The sequence below is a fragment of the Cygnus atratus genome, chromosome 2, assembly GCF_013377495.2.
Source record: "Cygnus atratus isolate AKBS03 ecotype Queensland, Australia chromosome 2, CAtr_DNAZoo_HiC_assembly, whole genome shotgun sequence".
NCBI classification, from domain to species: Eukaryota; Metazoa; Chordata; class Aves; order Anseriformes; family Anatidae; genus Cygnus; species Cygnus atratus.
Window position 1 is genome coordinate 87,523,873 of NC_066363.1, and position 20,916 is coordinate 87,544,788.

General features: G+C 38.7%; 1 protein-coding gene across 2 annotated transcripts in view; it reads right to left on the reverse strand.

The window, feature by feature from the left end:
• Positions 1 to 20,916, reverse strand: part of COBL (cordon-bleu WH2 repeat protein) — a 153,714-nt gene that overhangs the window by 93,145 nt on the left and 39,653 nt on the right. The window contains exons 4-7 of one of the 2 annotated variants that reach the window (XM_035552803.1): positions 13,396 to 13,606; positions 12,340 to 12,568; positions 10,265 to 10,309; positions 8,125 to 8,219 (exon numbers count right to left, since the gene is read on the reverse strand). In XM_035552803.1, coding sequence (XP_035408696.1) covers positions 8,125 to 8,219; positions 10,265 to 10,309; positions 12,340 to 12,568; positions 13,396 to 13,606 — 580 coding nt within the window. The remainder of the gene's footprint in view (positions 1 to 8,124; positions 8,220 to 10,264; positions 10,310 to 12,339; positions 12,569 to 13,395; positions 13,607 to 20,916) is intronic. The other variant, XM_050709160.1, reaches the window with a different exon arrangement.

The following is a 20,916-nucleotide window of genomic DNA, read 5'->3' on the forward strand; positions in this document are numbered from 1 at the left end:
TTTATGAAAACACAAAGGCCCCCAAAATAAAAACAGCTAATTTTAGTACTGTGTTCCAAGCATCAGGTTTCATCTTGATCAACTGTTCACTTGAGGACAGTGACACCAAGTGGCAGAGATGACAAACTCCTCCTTTCTTTCCCAGTTCTCAATTGCAGCTGAGTCCGTCTTTGATGCACAAAAAAAAAAGAATAGGGTTAACTGTGCTGCAACTTCCAACTGCTTTATTTGTATGTTGCATTTATACAAGCTCTTCTGCTTAGCACAAAATTGGTACAAATTAAAGGAAGAGATTTCTGCTTTGTTTACAATATACCATTAAATTTCAGATCCATTAAATTGTTTACTGATGTATGTTATAATGAACTGCTGCATTCTGGAGACTGTCATGAAAAAAATCTTTTCTTCCATTTTTACAGTCTCTACAGTGTTAAATTCTTCTTTTCTCTTTTCTTTTTTATTTTTGCTGATACTGTTAAGTGTCCTTTCATCTCAGCGTAACTGTTGACTTTCCCATCTCTATTTTGAAAATCAATTCCTTCATCAACAATCAACATTTTATAAGCATTAAAAATTTAAAAAGTAATTATAAAAATAAAGAACTGAGGATGTTCTGGTGTATATAAAGGGAACATAACTTGTTCTTCAATAAATATCAAAGACTTCCTAATTCTTATAGCTTTATTCTATTCCTTCGTATTGGTCAGTTTTCAAAAAACAAACAAAAAAACCACAATAACTCTAGAACAGAGTCATTACTTTTTCTACTTTTTTTTCCTATTTTTTTCTTACATTTTTCAGTGCACATTACCACCATATAATAGTGAAAAAAAGGATTTAAACAAAGAATACCAAAGTTCTTCATTATGCCCGTAACTCAGCTGTACTTCACGATTTGCCTATTTCCATATAGGCAAGAAAGATTTTCCTGATCCAGACAGTGTAACTGCTTGCACTATGCTGAAGACAATCTTTGAAAGGCAATGTCAAAATATTTTCCTTTCAAAAATTACTCCGAAACTTTGGTTTTAATTCCTGCACTGCAATGCAAAATGCTTTCAAGATGACCTACAACAGTGAAAAAAAATCAGACTTAAAAAAATGGATATGGATAAAGATATAATCCATAAAGATATGGATTTGAAGGATAGACAATTCAGTGGTAAGCAATTCGCTGGATGGCCACAGCCTGATTGTGGTCAATGACTCTAAGTCCAGGTGGAGGCTGGTGACAAGTGGTGTCTCTCCAGGGTCCATCTGAGGACTGATGTTGTTTAATATCTTTATCAATGACATAGACAGTGGGATCGAGTGCACCCTCAACAAGTTTGCAGGTGACACCAAGCTGAGTAGTGCAGTTGATACACCAGAAGGAAGGGATGTCATCCAAAGGGACCTAGACAAGCTGAGAAGTGGGACCACATGAACCGAATGAGGTTCAACAAGTGCAAGTGCAAGGTGCTGCACCCGGGTCAGGGCATTCCCAGACATGAGTACACACTGGGAGAAGAACTCATTGAGAGAAGCCCTGCAGAGAAGGACTTGGGGGTTCTGGTGGACAAAAAGCTTGACATGAGCCAGCAGTGTGTGCTTGCAGCCCAGAAGGCCAACTGCATCCTGGGCTACATCAACAGAGGGGTGGCCAGCAGAGCGAGGGAGGTGATTGTCTCCCTTTGCTTTGCCCTTGTGAGGCCCAACTTGGAGTACTGCGTTCAGGTCTGGGGCCCACAATCACAAGAAAGACGTGAAGCTGTTAGAGCAGGTCCAGAGGAGGGCCATAAACATGATCAGAGGGCTGGAGCACCTCTCCTGTGAAGAAAGGCTAAGAGAGCTGGGGATGTTCAGCCTGGAGAAGGGAAGGCTCTGGGGTGACCTCATAGCGGCCTTCCAGTACTTGAAGGGGGCTTATAAAGAAGATGGAGAGCAACTTTTTATGCAGGCAGATAGTGGTAGGACAAGGGGGAATGGTTTTGAACTAAGAGAGGGGAGATTTGGATTAGATATTCAGAAGAAATTCTTCATGCAGAGGGTGGTGAGGCACTGGCACAGGGTGCCGAGAGAAACTGTGGATGCCCCATCCCTGGAGGTGTTCAAGGCCAGGTTGTATAGGGCCCTTGGCAACCTGATCTAGTGGGTGGCATCCCTGCCCAGGGCAGGGGGGTTGGAACTGGATGATCTAAGGTCTCTTCCAACCCAAATGATTCTGTGAAACCATGGAATAGGAAGCCTCTACTGCATGACAATTTGCAAGAAGTCCTGCCTTACCTCATTAAAATTTCTTCTATATAATGAGATCTCCATGTAAAATACCATTTAGTTTGAGTAAGGATACTCAGTTCCCCTGAAGTATATAAATGAGACTATCTTTTAAACAATCACTGGAATAAAGAATTACTCAGAATGACTGGGGGTCTCAAAGTCCAGCCCATAAGGAATTGCTAAGCTGAATTTTAGAACTAATGAAAGTGCTTTCACTGGAATTTCCAAATGAATTTTATCTTAAGTTTATACAAGTGATCTGTGCTAGCTATCTATGCCAAATTTACAGTATATTAGAATTTTTTTCCACCTAAGATCTCACAGTTGTTTACCTTTTTCTTAAAGCCCATCTAGCCTGTTTGAAGGATGGATGTCTTGCACTGCTGAGAGAATCAGTTAGACTTATTTTATACATTCTCATCAAACTTTTAACAGAACAGTACAGAATTAAACTGAACTATTTCAATACCTTCTTTTAAGTATGCACTTATTTCTTAGTAGGATCAGTGCTCAAACAGAAGTGTCAAGCCAGAAGTTGAAGATATAAACACTGAACAATGGCTACATTGTTCTTGAAGATTAATTGCTCTTAAGAGGAAAGGGAAAAAAATCCCTGACCTGAAGGTGTTGATGTAACTGAATTAAAAGGTAATGCTTTTTTACCTGCTACTGCAAGATCCCTTTGCTCTCTAAGCTCTATTGCTTGTGCTTTCAAAAGACAAAAGTTACATTGTTTTGACAAGACAGGTTTGAACGTTTTTCATCAATGACAAAGGAAAAAAAGGTCTTCATTTGTGATTTGCCCTATGAGATTCCCTACAAAAATTAAAAGGAAGCAACCCTCTTCTGAGGAAGCACCACACACTAGTGTAAAAGACAGTTCAGCATATTTGAACTACCTTCATCATATCTTCACTTGGAATCCCTCTTCTTCCTCCTCCTCTTGTCATAGCTGGGTATTAAGACACTGAGATTAATGTGTAATGGCAGTGAATACGACACAGATTTTATTTTTGGAAAGATTATGAAGGTTTTTGTATACTTTTATCTCATATATTTCAATTACTGACATGACCTTCTACTAGAACTTTAGAGTAATAGAGCCCTTAACAAAATAGTCTTTTTACAGTGTCACACAAGTTTTTGGTGTCATATACCACTTTCTTACTTTTGTACTCTTTCATATATGAAGGCTTCACAGATTCGAAGAGTTAGGTGTTTTTTAATCTCACAACCAATCATTTCTCCATCTATTTTCTATTTCCCCCTTCTGAGTTCTTTTATATAATGTTTTTTTTTTTTTTTTTTTTTTGGGGGGGGGGTTCTGTTCTATCACTCCTCCTCCATTTTTTTCTGTAATTTTCTGTCACTCTTCACCTTGACTAGTGATTTGCACATTTTGCGGATCAGCACTCCTTTTCCAAATATTTGTTTGTAAAATGGGGATTCAGATCTAAGCCTCAAATTTCAGGCTTCAATCATGTCATCAACAAAGTTTTCTCCAGGTTTTGAAAATATAAGAAAGAGCCAAGTAATAATAATAATAATTAGAAAAAAAAAGGCAACAAAAAGACACCACATTTATTATGATTATAAATCCAAAAGGACAGCCTTACAAAAATATATATGATTCACACTTCCTAATTATAAACCTAAATCCTGGTAATTTTGTAGTCTGTCAGGAGCTTAAAAACCTTTCTAAATGTGGTTCACAAGATTTTTGTACCCCAAAACCTACTGAAGTATGTAACAAAACTCCCTTCTTTTATCAACCCTGTTTAAAACAAAAGTACTCTCCATCCCCAGCTACTTGAGAAACAACTTGAATGCTGCCATGCGGAAAGCAGACATATAAAGGGATAAAAGAGAAAGGTGCGGCTATGTAAGAAATGTCACAGATAAGGCACATACACACACGCTTGCATCAGGCACTGTTTGGAAGTCACAACTACGTCCTTGGTTAAAGCACTTTTTGCTCACAATTGCTTAGAACTTAACTTTGAAAAAAACATGATTTGTAGTTAAGCTAGCAAGAGTTTTATCTGAAGAAAGTGCATTGCACTTCAAGATGTGAACCCCGGTAACTAAGCTAGGAAGTAGGCTATTTCTACTTCTACTTGGCTAAGCACTGGGAACAGCAGTGGGTTCTGGCTACTCAAATTGCAGGATCTAATAGGAATGCAGTAGCATCTACAAGCTACATTAGTACTTACATCCAAGCTTCCTTCACTTGTAGATGTAGAACTAAAAACATCCTCCTCACCATAACCTCTGTTCATCCTCAAGTGTTCTTCTGTCTGCAACACAAATAAGTATCCTACACAGAAGTAGCAAAGCAAAGAAAACAACAGAAACATGCCACAGCAAAGCACCAAACCTCATTATGGAACCAGGATGAACTACTGCAGTAGCATTAGATCTGATTGCCGAGAAACACTGAAGTAGCCTGCAAAATTTTTCTGATGTAGGCAAGGCCCCAAGAAATCTATTAACAGGAGCATAGAAGAAAATAAAACCAGAACAATTCTAATGCAATGAAAACAGGTAGCAGCAAGCAGGTCCTGCAGCACCAAGGGCCAGGCTGTCACTCTGCTGTACCTGCAAAGACAGGGTTGCAAGCATAGACCTTCTTTCCCCCAACATGTAAATTACGGGACTGCTTCTGTGTCCTAACAGATATCCCTCTCAAGCCTGGATCCCATGATCATCTGCAAAGGACCTCTGCACTGCTGTATTGCTTAGCAGTGCCAATTTAATCTTGATTTAGCCTCAGGCACGTGGCTACATTTCACATCAAAAAGATACAGGGTTCATGCCACCTTTATGTTTTTTTATGCCAGCTGCAGGAGAACAGAGGGTAACTGATCCAGCATAAAATTAGAATGGACTGAAGATGATACCTTATCTGGCATTAAGCCTATAAGCACAAAGTTAACCAAAGAAATACCTTCAATCAGTTTGTATCAAACATGAGAATAGGTTTCTGCTTTTATTCTGTGTCATGATGTTTTTCATATAGCAGAAAAAAGGAATTGTAAAAGCTAGATCTAGTGTATTGTCATACCATGATTATTGCCTTCAGCGAGCTCAGAAAGCAAGCATGTGTGTGGGCATGGAAATCTGAGTGTGGGCCTATAGAGTGGAGTGATACTTGATCCCAGAGAGCTTGCAACACAGGCTAGTGCTCTCTTCTTCCCTTGCAAAAGAAGTTGTCTTCCCTGTAAATGTATGCGACTCCACAGCGCGTTCAAGACCTGGGACAATTCTTGCTATTAACTAGTTCTAAAACAGAGACTACACACGACCACATGCAGTAATTCTGTATTTGTGTGTGTGTACGCAAATGATGATGCAAACAAAAAGAAATTAAACAAGTAAGCAGAACCAACTGAAGTCTTGCAGAGGAGTAAAACTCTAAGGGAGTAACAATTAAAAACAGTTTTGGAAAAAACCTTCTGGGCCTGTGTGTGTGTGTCCTGAAACCACAGCACATCCCACCATACAATCCCTTCATAAACTTATTAAATCCTTTCTTAAAAGAAGTTAGTTTGCCCACATTCTGCTAACTACATCTGTTCAGCAGTTTCACTGTTGTTTTGTCTAGAAATCTGCCATAATACTGATCCAGATGTATTATGGCCACTTAACGCTTGCTCTTGTGTTCTCCACAATTCTTCAGTTTTCAGTAATTCTTCTGTCTATCTGGGCTCAAACTGCAAGAGGTTCATACTAGAAAGGTAATGATGACTTCCTTGCAGGTCTAAATAAAACTGTTGTTTTAATCCCTCTTCCTATGGAGTATTCAACATTTGAAAGTAAGAGTTCAATAAAGACATCATCAGGAAAAGTCAATTAACTTGTCAGCCAGCAAGACTTGTCTGACTTACACCTTCACCTCCGATTTACAAGTTGTTCCTCATACTTGTTTGAACAGTTCCTACTATCTCCCAGGACAAACATTACTTGTAGCTTATTGATCGACCCTCAGTATCCTTAACACCTATTAAAATATATCTTTAAAAAAGCAACCTCAGAGTATGACCTCTTATGTCTGATTTACAAGCATGAGGAAGAAGAGAGGGGGGTGGTGTATAAAAGCATAAGGAGTTTGTAATCTCTGGGACACTCATCCCAAACTCAGCTGTGAAAAAAACACTGCAGTAACCACAGCACTAGCAGGCTTCAAAGCAATGTTTTCCAGTGTTGTATGTGAAATTATTCTATAAGCTAAATCTGAGCTGCTTCTGGAATTACAACTCCAAGAGCAGACACTTCATACCAAGGTTCAGTAAAATGGGAACAGAGGACCAACTATAACACAGTAAACTGCATGCTGCAATATGTTCAGTTCCTCCAGAGGAGCTACAGCGCGGTAGCGTGCCCTAGAGGCTTGTGCTGAGCTCCCTTGTGATCTAGATTCTTCCAGGCAGATGCTGCATTATTACTCCAGTTATGCTTTTGTTCCCTACTAAATGGGAAATAATTTCTTACAGAGGATAAACACTTGAAATTGACTCACTATCTCATAAAATACAGCTCTGATGCATCCTTCATAAAATGTTAAGAATAGATCAGCATCCATGTTTGACCAAATTTTTCAACATAGTGTCGATACAGAGTCCATACAAGAAGCCATTGCCTGGTAAAAGCACTCCAAATTTGATCATAATGAAAAGGGCTGAGAACTAATAAAGATTTTGGAAAGCTTATACAGTTTTAAAAATGTGACTGAGGAGACTGGAAGGGTTAAGTGTAACACTGGTCCATCAAGGAAGTGTACGTCACTTAGTACCAGTTAATCTGATGTCACTGCAAAAGCCTTAGAAGGCTTTTAAAATAAGACAAAAGAAAATTTTAAAATAAGACGAAAGAAAATTACTTTTTTACTCTGACATCCTCAAGTAATAAATACTTTAAAATCAAATCATTTGACACAGCAAATTATAGCGGACACAAAAAGTGTGAAGTTAAAAGTGTAGTATGTTCTTGAGCTAGAAGTTTTTACTATATTTAATTTCTGCAATGTGGCACATATTTTTCAAAAAGGCATCTCAATAAATTCTAAGATCTACAGAGAATGCATAAGTATTACTTTCTAGTTTTCCCCTTATAAAGTCATCATAACATCTTCTCTAATTGTTTAAAGTTATTTAAATTTAGCAACTGTAATTGTATCTTGAGTTTAGTTGAAGCGAGTTTTTATATGAACTTTCTTTTTTGAATTTTCCAACTTCCAAAATTAAAAATAAAGTTAAAAATGCCCAACATGCACCCCAGTAGTACTGATCCTTCAGTTTATTACTCCTTTTAGTACTGTGAGCTTTCTTCTACACCTGATTCATCGGTTTTACAAACTGGAGATGGCAATAACACAAAGGCACAGATCTTACTGAAAATATAAATGCTTTAACACAAAGTATCACACATGCACAGAAGAGTTAATAAGAGACTTCTACTTGATATCTAGAGTAAGGTGTTCTATATTGCATCAGTTCCTTCCTAAATGCTTTTTTTTTTCGTCTCCAATCTGAGCGCTACTAGTAAGTGGACATAAGTTGCTTAAAACTCCTGCCCTTTGTTGCTGCCTACTGAAATAACAGCATTTCAAAAAATTAAAATTAAAATTGAAATTAAATGGTTAATATGCCCAGCTCCTTGAATTAGCAGCCGAAATCCCCATCAGACTGTACCGATTAACTGTGGTTTATGCATCTGCTAAAAGATGACTCCTTGGAGAAACAAACAAACAAACAAACAAAAAAAAACCAACAACATCAAACCCCATTGCCCAGAGACAAAATACCAAAATACATCTGGAAATAAATCAATTCTCTTTAGCAAGGTAGTACATTGATAAACACTTACCTTGCTGTTGCTTCTGTTAGCTTTGAAAAATCCCAGAAACCCTTTCTTTTCTTTTTCTACTGCATCACTGCTTAGCAAAACACTTCGAGTTGGTTCTGAAACAATTACAATAGAAAATGTTTACATTTCTGCAATAAAGATCAGTATTTTAATACATTCTGGGTTAATGCTGTATTTTTATGAACCGGAGATGTTATGAACTGCAATATCTAGTAAATCCCAGATCCTGCACTTTCTTTTTCATCAAACTTCTATTTGCTCCGAGTTTGTTCCCATACCCAGTGAAATGGAATAATAAAGTCATAAACTTCAGTAAATTTTCGATCACAGTTTAGTACTCCTCAGGATTGTCTGACCCCCTCGGTCTCCCTACAACTTCCCCCTCACCAGCGAAGCTGGATGAGTGATGTGATAAGGTCATACCTTACAGGGAACAACCATTAGTTTGACATTCAATATACAGACTGTAAAACCATTTTTTTCTTAAATGAACACTGCATAAAGCTAGAGAGATTTATTCTCTTTCAAGAACATCAGAATATCTCACTAGCACAAAGAGTTTAACGCAGAAAAGTTGCTTTCTCTTTTAAGTATTTGTTTAATAACAATTAAGAAGCATACAAAGTAACTTGTTTCTTGACATAAAAGTCTACTTCACCGAAAAAAAAAAAAAAAAGACAACTTTATCCCAGAACTTTGGTAAACTGACTTAGATTTCACACAAATCACGTGATTTTCACACAGGATCACTTTGCACATCCATAACATAAGGTGTTAGGAGGTGTTATGCACATTGAGTAGTTCAAAGCACGATGGAAGAGTAGAGGTGGTGAACCCTGAGGAAAACGGGGAGAAACTATCCCTAAGAAAGACTGCAACTCCACTGCAAAAAAAATACAGTAATATGTTAATACCTTCCTCAAATACAAAACACTGCCTAAGCTCATTCACCAGAAACTTCTATTTTTCTGCTCAGGGCTGGGCTGCACCTGAATGTGGATCATGACTGCCTTGCTCAGCTACTCCTCGACAGTGAACAGTAATGATCAAAGGCTCGCGTAAGCCATGGTAGTAACTACTGGTCATCAACAGTTTGATGGAAATCCAAATGGAATTGGGATTTTAAGCACTGCATACCATCTCAAAACAACAAACAATCTGGATAAATCTGGATAAATTTTTCTGAAATAAGTACAGCAGCTATTCACTTTACCATTATGCTCTGTAATAAGTAGCAGCCACAGCATGCAAGGACATAGGAGAAAGAGCACTGGCTTCAGTGACGCCATGAGGGAACAGGCCGTGAGTTAATATTCACTCAATGGCTGTCACTATTTGCTAGAGATGGACTTCTTACTGGAAAAGTTATAGAAGTTATCCACTGCTTTATTTTGGTTATGTTGTGTTTACTACTAGCAATGCAAAGAAGTAACAAATCAAGCATATTTCTCTTGAGGATAATTAATTTAAACTACTTTTTATAACAGATTTAATGGGGGAAAAATATATTAAACATACACCTTTTCTGCATAACTGGAAGCAGAAGCACAAACATAATCTAATCAAATCCTATTTAGTGTAGCAGTTCAGAAGTCAGCATCTACCCAGAGTTATCCAACATGTATGCTTACATTTAAGTTTGGTATTAAAATGCTTCATTACATGTAAATTGGAATTAGTGGAAGATCTCACAGGTCTCAAAATACTCTGTGTCTGCTACTATAAAAAGTTTGAACCCAGAAGACTTGAAATTTCAGTATTCCTGATATTCAACTAATCATGTTTTAGGTAACAAGAAAAACCTTGGAATCTGCATAGAAGCATACTATGCCAGACAATGGATGGTTAAATGACAGGATTTGTTAATTGATATTTTGATGGACAACAGTTAAATGACATGATTTGTTAATCGTTGGCATTTTAGTGGCAATTACTGAATAAGCATTATGCACACAAGTGTGTTGGTTCTGACGCAAAGCATGACCACGGGAACAACACGGTCCAAAAGACAAAACAGACTGTGAAAATAGCTTTTTTCTTGACAGGGCTTTACACTAGGATGTTAAAGATCCATCTCCTAGAACCACAACAAACAACATGACGGGAAAGCTGATTTCCCCTCAGCAGCATTGTACAGTACCTCTGTAGTTCAGAGAAGGTTCAGACTGAGTTTTTGATGGAGGAACTGGAAAAGGCAGGCAATGAAAGGACAAGAGAAGACATATTAAAGTTCTAGTATTGCCCAGTAAACCACAGCATTATTCATTCATCCCTCCTAATATTTGTGTCCTAAGGACTGTGGAAACAAAACCTTATCTGATATCAGACATGCAGAGCTCCTACTAGAAGCTGCTTAGCCGAGAAAAAGTTTGTGCTCCTTGTCGGTTCACTAGGAAGTTGCTTCAGCTGCTACACCAAATTACGTTAGCAGGTGGCAGCAGAGCTTGTCTTTCCATATTACTTTTGCCTTCGGTATTTTTATTTCAGGGAAGGAGCACTTTGGTTTTTTTTTCTAGAATCTGCTCTTATGAACGCAGCCTGTGCTTTCAGCACCTCTGGTGCCACACTCATTTGTGAGAATGTGCTTTAAAAATCTGCCTGTTTTTCTGGTAATTAAAATAGCCTGGACATCCTACTCCATGCACAATCCTTAGGCCAGCTGCTTGGAGCAATGGAGTTACTCCTCTGGAAGATTACAGATGAGAATATGGGAGGAAGGAATTTGCTCGAACAAAGGGTACCTTTTGTAAATTTTATGTGTATTTACTGTTCTCATCAGGACCACAGTGCAGACTAAGAGGGATACAGAGAAGGCTGACATACATTCAGGATCGGGGGATACTATCAGAATGAAAGGCATACTAAAAGGTTCAAAATGATAATATATATATATATTTTTTTTTTTTTCTGATGCCGAGAGCAGCACCAAGTGTTACAGAATTTTCTGCTGTAATCTCAGGCCTGAAGTCAAGTCTTGTTTTTGACTGTACAGGATAACTGGACTCTTCAAATCTGGACTTGCGGACCCATACAACACCTATATATATATATATATATATATATATACACATGATCATTTTAATTAAAAAAAGAAAAAATTAATGAAGGCCCAGGCTAATTATTCCGTGAGTTGTCCCTGAAGTATGCTGAACAAATCCTGTTGAATACTATGGATTTTCAATATGTTGCTCCAAAATGCTTAGCTTAATTATAGTAAACATGTCTTTAAAGAAAAAAGAAAAACACGGAATTCAGTTATGACATGTTGTCAGCAACTTTTTGAGCATGCTGACAATTCAAAGGAAAAGGAGACATTTAGTTTACTTAAGAGTCTAAACTCACTGAAATTTGGCTCATAAAGAGTTAGAACTGTCACCTACCAAAGGAGTTTGAAAGGAGAGACAGAACGTCAACATAAATAAATAACCGTATAAATAAAAAATAAGCCTGCTGCTCAGTGTATACAAGACTGACATTATCTAAACAATAAGTAAGGACATCTACTGTGCTGGAAATGATACCGATTGAGACAAACTGCAGGAGACAATTTTAATGAATATCACTTTCTGACCTCAAAGGAAGTAGCACTTGTCAGTATGTATTTTAAAGCATGTATATTTAAAAACACATGTTACAATTCTGCTATTTGAATACACAGTCAGGCTGATGAAACTCAAGCCCAAGAAGCTGCTGCTACAATGCCGCCTATGAGAACAGAAGAGAAGGCAGAAATACGCAAGAGAACAAAATTTTAAATACAAGTACCTCTCAGCTCCTCTTCACTAAATTGTCAGCAGCTTTGCTGTTTGGAGGAACCACCTCTGCACCCATCCACAGTCTGTTATTACAAGCCCCGCTCTGCTGCCTCTGCCTCTCCGCTTTCGCGGCTGCCATGACTATGGCACATCTCCTCTTTCTTCCTCTCTGATCCACAGCACAGGTCAGTGACGGGGCCCCAGGTGACGTGCATGGGTACCAGCTGCAGCTCTGGGAGGTACAAAGCTCCTCCTTTCGCCCTGCCCTAAGCCAACACGTGCCCTGCAAGGGGTTAGCAAAGCCTGGTGCTGGCCCCAGAGCAGCTGGTGACTGCTGAGCACGCCACTGACCTGGGCTGCTGCTCTCTGGGACAGAGGCCCCCAAAACATTCTTTAGTTGCCCATAATATCATTGACATCTCATCTAATCCAGCAGCAACCGCTTTCAGCCACAGCTCACCTCTTTTTCTGTCCCAGGCGTACAGCTCACTTATCCCCAGCTCCTCCAAGGACTTGGTAAGCTCCAGCTCCTCCCCCGTGATGCTGTCTCGCAGAAGAACAATGTGCTCCTGACTGACCTCGCACTTCTCACAAATAGCCGGAATGATGTTGTGGAGAGGCACCTCCGGACTGACTCGAACCACTGCCTTCTGTGTCTTCAGGTAATTCACCACCAGCCTCACAGACTTCTGCAGAAAAAAGCACAAACTCTGAGCCCTCCCTCTGTGATGGCCATGCATTCTTATAATGAGAAAGGTTTCCATTCAGGAAATGGAAAATGGGACATCCATATCGTCTTCATTCATTTTAGACAAGCTTACCCCACATGCATATTTATTGCAAAACAAAACAAAACAAAAACCTATTAGAAATAAACAAAAATTCTCAGAACAAAAATTCTCAGAACACACCTATCATTAAGGAGAGAGTCAGAAAAACAGGCAAGTAAGGAAAAGGAATCAGACACAATCAATGTTTTTTGCAAATGTTTGCAAGTGTCACTCTGAAAGACATGGCAGTGTAATTAGCTACCCTGATCCAGAATAATGAAAAATTCAACAAAGAAATATTTGAAAAATGTCAACTTCTCAATATTCACAACACTTTAAAATAGGTTTATTACTGATCAGTCTTCTCCCTTATCTTTAGTAAAGATGGCCAACAAAATATTACCAAAGTCCCATCTACTTTTGCACAATCCCACAACCCTCATTTTAATCACAACCCTCATTTTAATCACTATTGTCAATTTCCATCATTTAAGTCTTTGATCAAAGTTCTTTACAAGAGCAAACTTCCATCTAAACAACTGCATGCAACATAACATGTTGTGTAAATGCTGCAGTCGAGACTGGCAGCTGCCAATCTGCGTGCAAATCAGTTAACTTGTAGAGAAGGTTAGAGTCAATCTCAGGCCTCTCTCACCTGGTGTGAAGATGCAAAGGTTGGAAAAACTTGAAATGTTAAGAATAAAATGATGTCTCATGTCACCATTTCAGTGCTACAGAGTACTGACCTCAGGGGCCCTTGGCAGAGGTCGCTTTATCTTCTCTTCAGGCACCTTCTCTTTCAGAAGTACTGTCTGTACATCCAGTGCTCCTATCAAAGTGTTTGCCTTGTAACTCAGAGGTTGCTGAGTTCCCAAAGACTTCAGTTCAAGACTGTGTTGGGATGGATTCAGATGATACCGGCTGCATAAATCAACCAACAGATCCATCACAGCTTTACTGTAGGGAAGAAGACATTCACTGTTAGCATGGAGAAAAACAGTTCCTAAAAAAATTGACTTTTGTTTTAATATTGGAGAAAAGACAGGACAAGCTGTGGATGTGTCATGAGGAAGGAACAGTGCTGATGCTTTGTAATGCTAAAAAGCTCAGATAAAAACATTAGGACTCAAATACATTCATGCTTTAGTGTGTGCTTATGAGCTGGCAATTAACTATTCGTTATGAGGCAGGCAACAGTGCCAACGATAGCACTAACAAACATAATCCAAAAGCAGAGAAAGTGCATCTTATCTGCTAAATGCATACATTAAATTCTCCAGTTCAAACCCTGTTCCTCATCAGGAAGGCAAGATACAAATAAATGACTCACTCAAGGTACGGTAAACTCTACCTACATTTGAACCACCACATAATGCAGACCAAACTGCAACACATGGATCTGGAACAAGAGGTAGACAGAATTTTTTCCAGCTTACAGATTTTTGTGTGTGTTCCTCTGCCCTCCAATGACACCAGTAATATTTCCAAGTACAACTGAACTCCTCCATATTTATTTTGGTGAAAATATTAAGCCAGTATAAAAATATCTGACTTCAAGTATTTGCATTATCAAGACATCTCATTGCAGATGTGATTCCCAAACCACGAGGTTAAAAAGTCAGTCATTACTCCTTAACACAAAGCAGAGGCACTAACTCCACTTTACCAAAGCAGCAAGGTGGCTTGATACTGTCTGACACGGCAGATACAAACTACATTTCCTCCACACACCAAAACATCTCCTCTTAACCGAGGTACTGAAAGGCTCTTTTTTCTTTCTTTTTTTTTTTCCCAACTTTCCTCATTAAAATTCTATTCAGGATCAGAGAACACGGGTTTTTTATAACTGGTTATGTTTATGAAAAGTTTTGGTTTCATAAACCAGCAACTGTCATTAACAAAACAACCAAGGTTGAAAACATTATTGGCCCTACTTGAAGCCTCTGATATACAAAGGATACTTTTATTCTAGTGGAAGAGAAATTAAATGTATAGACAGCTCATCTCCCAAAGAAAGTGGCACCTCTTTTAATGTGTATACTGGAAAAGTGTATACAGATTCAAAATGCAGCAGACGAATTCAAAGGAGAAAAAAAAAATCCTTCACAGACAGTACCTGGAGTACTGCGTTCAGCTCTGGGGTCCCCAGCACAAGAAGGACATGGAAGTATTCGAATGAGTCCAGAGGAGGGTCATGTAGATGACCAAGGGGCTGGAGCACCCTCCTGTGAAGACAGGCTGAGGGAGTTGGGGTTGTTCAGCCTGGAGAAGAGAAGGCTCCGGGGAGACCTTACAGCAGCCTTCAGTACCTAAAGGGGGCCTACAGGAAAGCTGCGGAGGGAATCTTTGTCAGGGGGTGGAGTGATAGGCCAAGGGTAATGACTTTAAACCAAAAGAGAGGAGATTTAGATTAGATATAAGGAAGAAATTCTTCACTCAGAGGGTGGTGAGGCACAGGCACAGGTTGCCCACAGAAGCTGTGGATGCCCCATCCCTGGAGGTGTCCAAGGCCAGGCTGGATGGAGCTTTGAGCAACCTGGTCTGGTGGGAGGTGTCCCTGCCTATGGCAGGGGGGTTAGAACTGGGAGATCTTTAAGGTCCCTTCCAACCCAAACCATTCTGTGATTCTAAGATTATTAACCACTACCATTAAACCTGTAGCTCATGAACTGCCCCTCTTGTGGTGGTGCCAGCTCTTGTGCAAGAGATGAGAAATAGCTCAAGGACCTACTTCAAGGACCTATTTCAAGTTTAACTGAGTTGTGCAACACAAGCTGAGAAAACGGCAGGTATGGAAAATTTGAAACAGGTGATCCTGTTTAAAGGAAATTAAAGTAAGTGAGAAGATGAAGATCAAACGAGGAGAATTTTGTTAATATACACAGGAGGCTTCAGAAAAACGTAGCACTGTGGCAATGCTAGCATAAAGAGCATCTAAACAGAAATGGGTATCAGGTCATTTCATGACAGCTTCCAATGTCTTATTCTGGCACTGTCCCCAGATTGTGAATGCCTTTATTTTGCAATCATTGTTACTTCACACAAAACAGAAACATTTGTGCATACCTCGTCCAGGCTATACAAGAATCCCGCATACAATGACATTTAAACAAACATTCATTATGTTCTGCATCAATGAGAATTTTAAAAAGTGTCAGTCTGTCTGATAAAGACCTCAGCTTGTCTGTTTACAGATATATTTCTTTTCAAGTGAAATTTGCATGTTGTTCTTTTTTTCCCTCAGCCTTATTACTGTTGTTTCAGAGAAAAGTAAATAACGTGGCAGAACCACAATACACGGTATTCTATTTGATGCACATTTTTATTTAAAGTGGAATGCTAATGTATTTCTGTAGCGTATAATATTGCGATAATTCATTCAAATTTAGACTCTTATCTTACCTCATGTAAATTATTTCATTCAAAATACTAAAAAATGCAGCACTTGAAAAACAATTTTATACCCATAGTCCATCAAAAGGGTAGTTTATGATGCTGTGTACTTTCCACAGAAATTATGGAATGTGTTCATCAGCAATAGTGCCACAACTGCAACACGATTAGAAACCACACCAGCCATCTGAGAAAATAAGTTGCAGATAATCATATGAGTTGAACGAATTTGTCCAGACAATGAACAATTTAAAAATCCAGCCAAATTTGAGATTTCAACTTATTACAGAGCAGAGTGTTAACACTTAATGAAGTCTGAAGCACCCCATCCTGTTTCAAACTGCTCAAAACATGCAACTGTTGAAAAGAATCCCTAGGCTTCACCTGTGCCATTTAGGAGTACAAATTAAGCAACATCTGAAATTTTTGAAAGATCATCAAAGTGCATGATATGCTCTTGTCAAAATGTAAATTTGGGAAAAAACATTTCCACAAAACTTCAAAATGATAAAAAACCAAACCAAACCAACAAAAAACAAACATGGGGACAAAAATTTTAAATTCATGTATTTCCAGAGAAGTAAGAGAGCTCAGAAGTCCTTGTAAGGAGATTACTCTTTTATCAGACTTTAGTATCACCAACTCTAAAGATTTCCCTTCTAAACTGCAATACAGTTCAGCTTGGTTTTAAATTGGAGTTTTATTTCAACCAGTTCCATACACGTGGCACACACAGAAGAGAGCCACCAAGCACAGCCAAGAGAACAGTACTGAAACAACTTTTCTTTCTAACCTTGAGCTGAATATGGCTTTTGAAAAATGCAGAAAGTTTCCTCCCCATTTCCATCTTGTTCCAGACATACCAGAACTTTATTTTAACCTGTTTTTGAGACCTGATAGAGAACATACTTGATTTTGAAACTCGAGCAGGTCTGATCATAAAAGACTAATTCTAAAGCTGAAACAAAAGAGTTAAATGTCTCCTTTATTTTGAACTACTCATCTATGAACCATGTTACTTTCTTCTTTTAAAGACCTTGCTGGAGTTTGGTAGGAGACCAAATGCTGTGTGACAGACACTAAACATTCATCACTGATAAGGAAATGCAAAAGCACAGAAATAAAGTGGAGTATGAGGCCAATATATGATTCAGACAAGGTGGTCCAGACAACTATTTTTAGCAAAGGAGAATACTTTGGCTCTATCCTGATAGTATATTACTAAGCTGTACAACATTAAAAAACAATTCTGGAAAGTAAAGAACAACTACTATGTCAGCAGCACTTTTCAGGCTGAGGTCCTGACCAAGCAGGAGCATGTCAGACCATTCGTGTCCTGCTGTTCACCAGTAAAATGCAGAAAGGACTTCAGGAATTTAAGAGGTAGAAAAAAAAAAAAGAGTTGTTTTGAGTGTGGATTGGGCTAATCTCTTTTGGATCACACAGAGCAATCCATTTTAAAATACAGCCTTGCACACCTATGAAATAAATTTGAAGGATAAAGCTGTACTCTGTAAAATGACCAACTCTCCTGTTACCTTCTACTTTCATGCTACAAATGCTCATAAAGGTAAGACTAACTAGAGGAAAGAATTATCTTTATTTAGATTAATTTCAAACACACATCAGCAAGCTAAAATGACAGACTGGAAAAGAGAAATGTTAACATAGAGGGAGTGAGATGAAGTCTCTGAGGCTTTAACTATGCGCATTTAAACACCAGAAAACAGTGTTACTCATTATTTTCTCATGCTCCAAAGCACAGCAGGCACTTCATGAAAAGATTAGAAGTTTTCCTACGCAACCATAAATATGTATAGTAAAAAGGCAAACTGCATTCAAAGAAGTCATGGAAGCATGATAAGTAGGTATTCACAAATGCTGTCTCTTGCTTTTGTTATTTTGCTGATGTATATTTCCCTCTCATTTTCCATATTGGAGAAAATCCACAAAGGGGCCATCAGTATGACATGTAAGCAGCAGCAGAGGTCTGTGTTTGTCAAGCCTTTCACACCTTCAGTCTTTTACCATTCTATACATTGAGCTATAAGCCAGCAATTATTATCACTTAATTCTCTCACTGAGAATAACTTGACAATATTTTTTCTGTGATGGCATTAGGTTTATGCTCTATGTAATGCATGGTCCTTGCACTCAGCTGTGTCCTCTTGTTATTTGCTGAATAGGACTAAAGCTTCAGCTAGTTGATTATTTGTACCAGTGTCCTCTTCTGTGTATCACACGTACAAGAGAACTTGCCTACCATGTAAGAAAGCAGCAGTAACAATTGTCCTATCTCCTCTTCTGACTATGTCATCCATGTGTTGACAACTCCAAACCAAACACTATTTATCTTTAAACATCCCCATTTTTCTGCAATATATTTCAAATACTATTGACTTCTGAAGCTGCTGACACTAGAGCTCTGTATCTGCATTAACCAGGAAGCCCTCCTCAGCATGACAGACACACAATCCCTGCATTTGCAGGTTACCCATTCAAAGTATTACCCATGAGCATCACAAACAGAAAAGGTTTCTGGTAACACTGTTGAGTTCTTCCCATTATTTTCTTTCTAAATATCTAGTCATCCCCTCTGTCAGACCTGTTACTAGTTTGTGTGGATCTGCTGCACATCTGTATGCACAAAACAATATGCATAAATCACCAACGCTGTCTATCCTTTCAGGATTTCATGTATTTCTCATACAACAGTACAAATACAGATTAGTTGTGAGAGGTACTTTATACTTTTTTTGGGGGGGAGGAGAAGGAGGGGGATTTAGCACGAATACTTTTACATGTTTTACAGTAGAGTTCACAGGGACCAATTTCTTTTTTTATTATTATTTTTTTAAATACCATTCTATTGCTACACACACTCTGTAAGGACTCAACTTTGCCCTTAAACTGTGCTACACATTTCCAAAAGCTGCAATAAACTGTTATAAAATGGCAATAAACTTTTGAAGACGGACTGTCAGCTTGAGTTAACTTTTATAAATAAACGTACTTAAAATTTCCAGATTCTAATATAGGATCTTTAAATAACACGCACTTTCTTTTTTTTTTCCTTGAAAAATATTTCAAGGAAATTTAATGAGAATTTTCTGCCCTCTTGCTGTTATTTAGAGGAAATTTCTATAAAAAGAACAAAGTAAAATTGATGACATGCTGCTTTGCTTACATACAATGAACAACTTGAAAGAGATAATTCTGACTTTTAATTTAGTGCATTTATAATAACCTTAAGTGATACTAATTAACTACAATAGTTACATTTTCAAACATCCTCTAGAGTACTTCACTGCTCTGTGAACTGCTTTCCTTGAATTACAGAACGATTTTTCATTATGATGATGCTCAGAGCAAGATTTTGTATTTTTTTTTCTGAAAAAGAAAAAGTTATGTCCCTAGGGCACCCAAGAGCAGATTTTCAAGAATGTAGCTCCAATGTTGGCCATGACAATACTGAAGATTTACAGCAGTATAGGCAATAGCAGAATTTTCTGAAATGTCCTTCCATGGTACCACCATTGAAAGTGAAGAGGGAACAGAATTTATTAACTAAACTAGCTCCCATATTTGCCTCTAACTAAACTAAACTCATCATTTTTTAAATCTGTTATCTTGCCCATTAAACATTTACCTCTGAGGACCACCATACTTCGTCGCTGTCCAGTTTGCACAAAACAACGCAAAAAGATGAAATGCTCTCACCCAAACCTGGGAACTTGAGACAGTCCACCTCCTAAAAATTTCAAGTGCTTTTGGAATTTTATTTATTTAAGTTTGTAGTCCACATCCCTAAAACTGTAACAAGTGCTAAGTTACGGACAATTTATCTTTTGCTGGTGATGATGAACAGCAGCACACACAAGGCCGTTGCCATACAGTGCTCTTCAGAGGGTGCTCTTATTTCATCACTCGTTCAGGTAATGCGGCCCTCTCCTTGGCTTCCATTACCTTCCACGCTGCTCCCAGCTGCCTTCCCGTGCCTGATGTGCGTCATGGCCACACTGAGGGAGAACACCTGCTGCCCACGTCAGGCATGCACAATGCTCAGGAGAGCAGAGGAGCGCCAGCAGAAACTCAGCTGCCACCCTCATTGGGGCCTAGACCTGCCATGCAGCCTATGGGGGAAAGTGGGCACCCCACTGAATAACAAAGAGTTTGTTTTGGTCACCTCAAGTGCTTCATGTAGGCCAGAGGAAGAGCCTCACAGAAACGTCTGAGATTTAATTTGTTCACCTCAGGTTTCAGTCCCCAAACTAAAGATTGAAATAATCAAAAATAACCAGCCTCAGTGTAAGTGACAGCAATGGCACCTGAGACAGACTGTTTGTTGTGCAGGGATTTTCCCTTTGTTCTTTGCTCTTGTGACTTCTTCAAAAGGTCACACTGAAACACTACTCTTGTAATGCTGTTGGAGTGGGTTTTTTTTTGTTTCTTTGTTTTTTTGAGGGGGGGAAGAAAATCTTTTCTATCCATACAGCAAGAATATATCTCTGTTCACAAAATACTGCAGGAAGATTTGCCTTATTAGCTCTCCAAATGGCTGTGTTTGCCATTGAAATACCAGCTTTCTTTGGCATCTCACAACCATCTCTGGCTTTGGGGTAGACCCACAGAAATTACTGCTTGCGCTAGTCTCCTGAGAGTGGCTAGGCAAACACTAATTACTGCAAGAAAAGCAAGGGGAAGAACGAAGCACCAGACACTATGAACTGCTGCACACCTCTTCCCCAGCCATCAGAATATACTAATAGACAGTCAAAACAGACTACTATATCAGACCAAGACGAGTAGTTTTACAGGAATGCAGACTAACTATTGCAAGCCCCAGACGTAAATTAAGCACAGACCCTGATTTA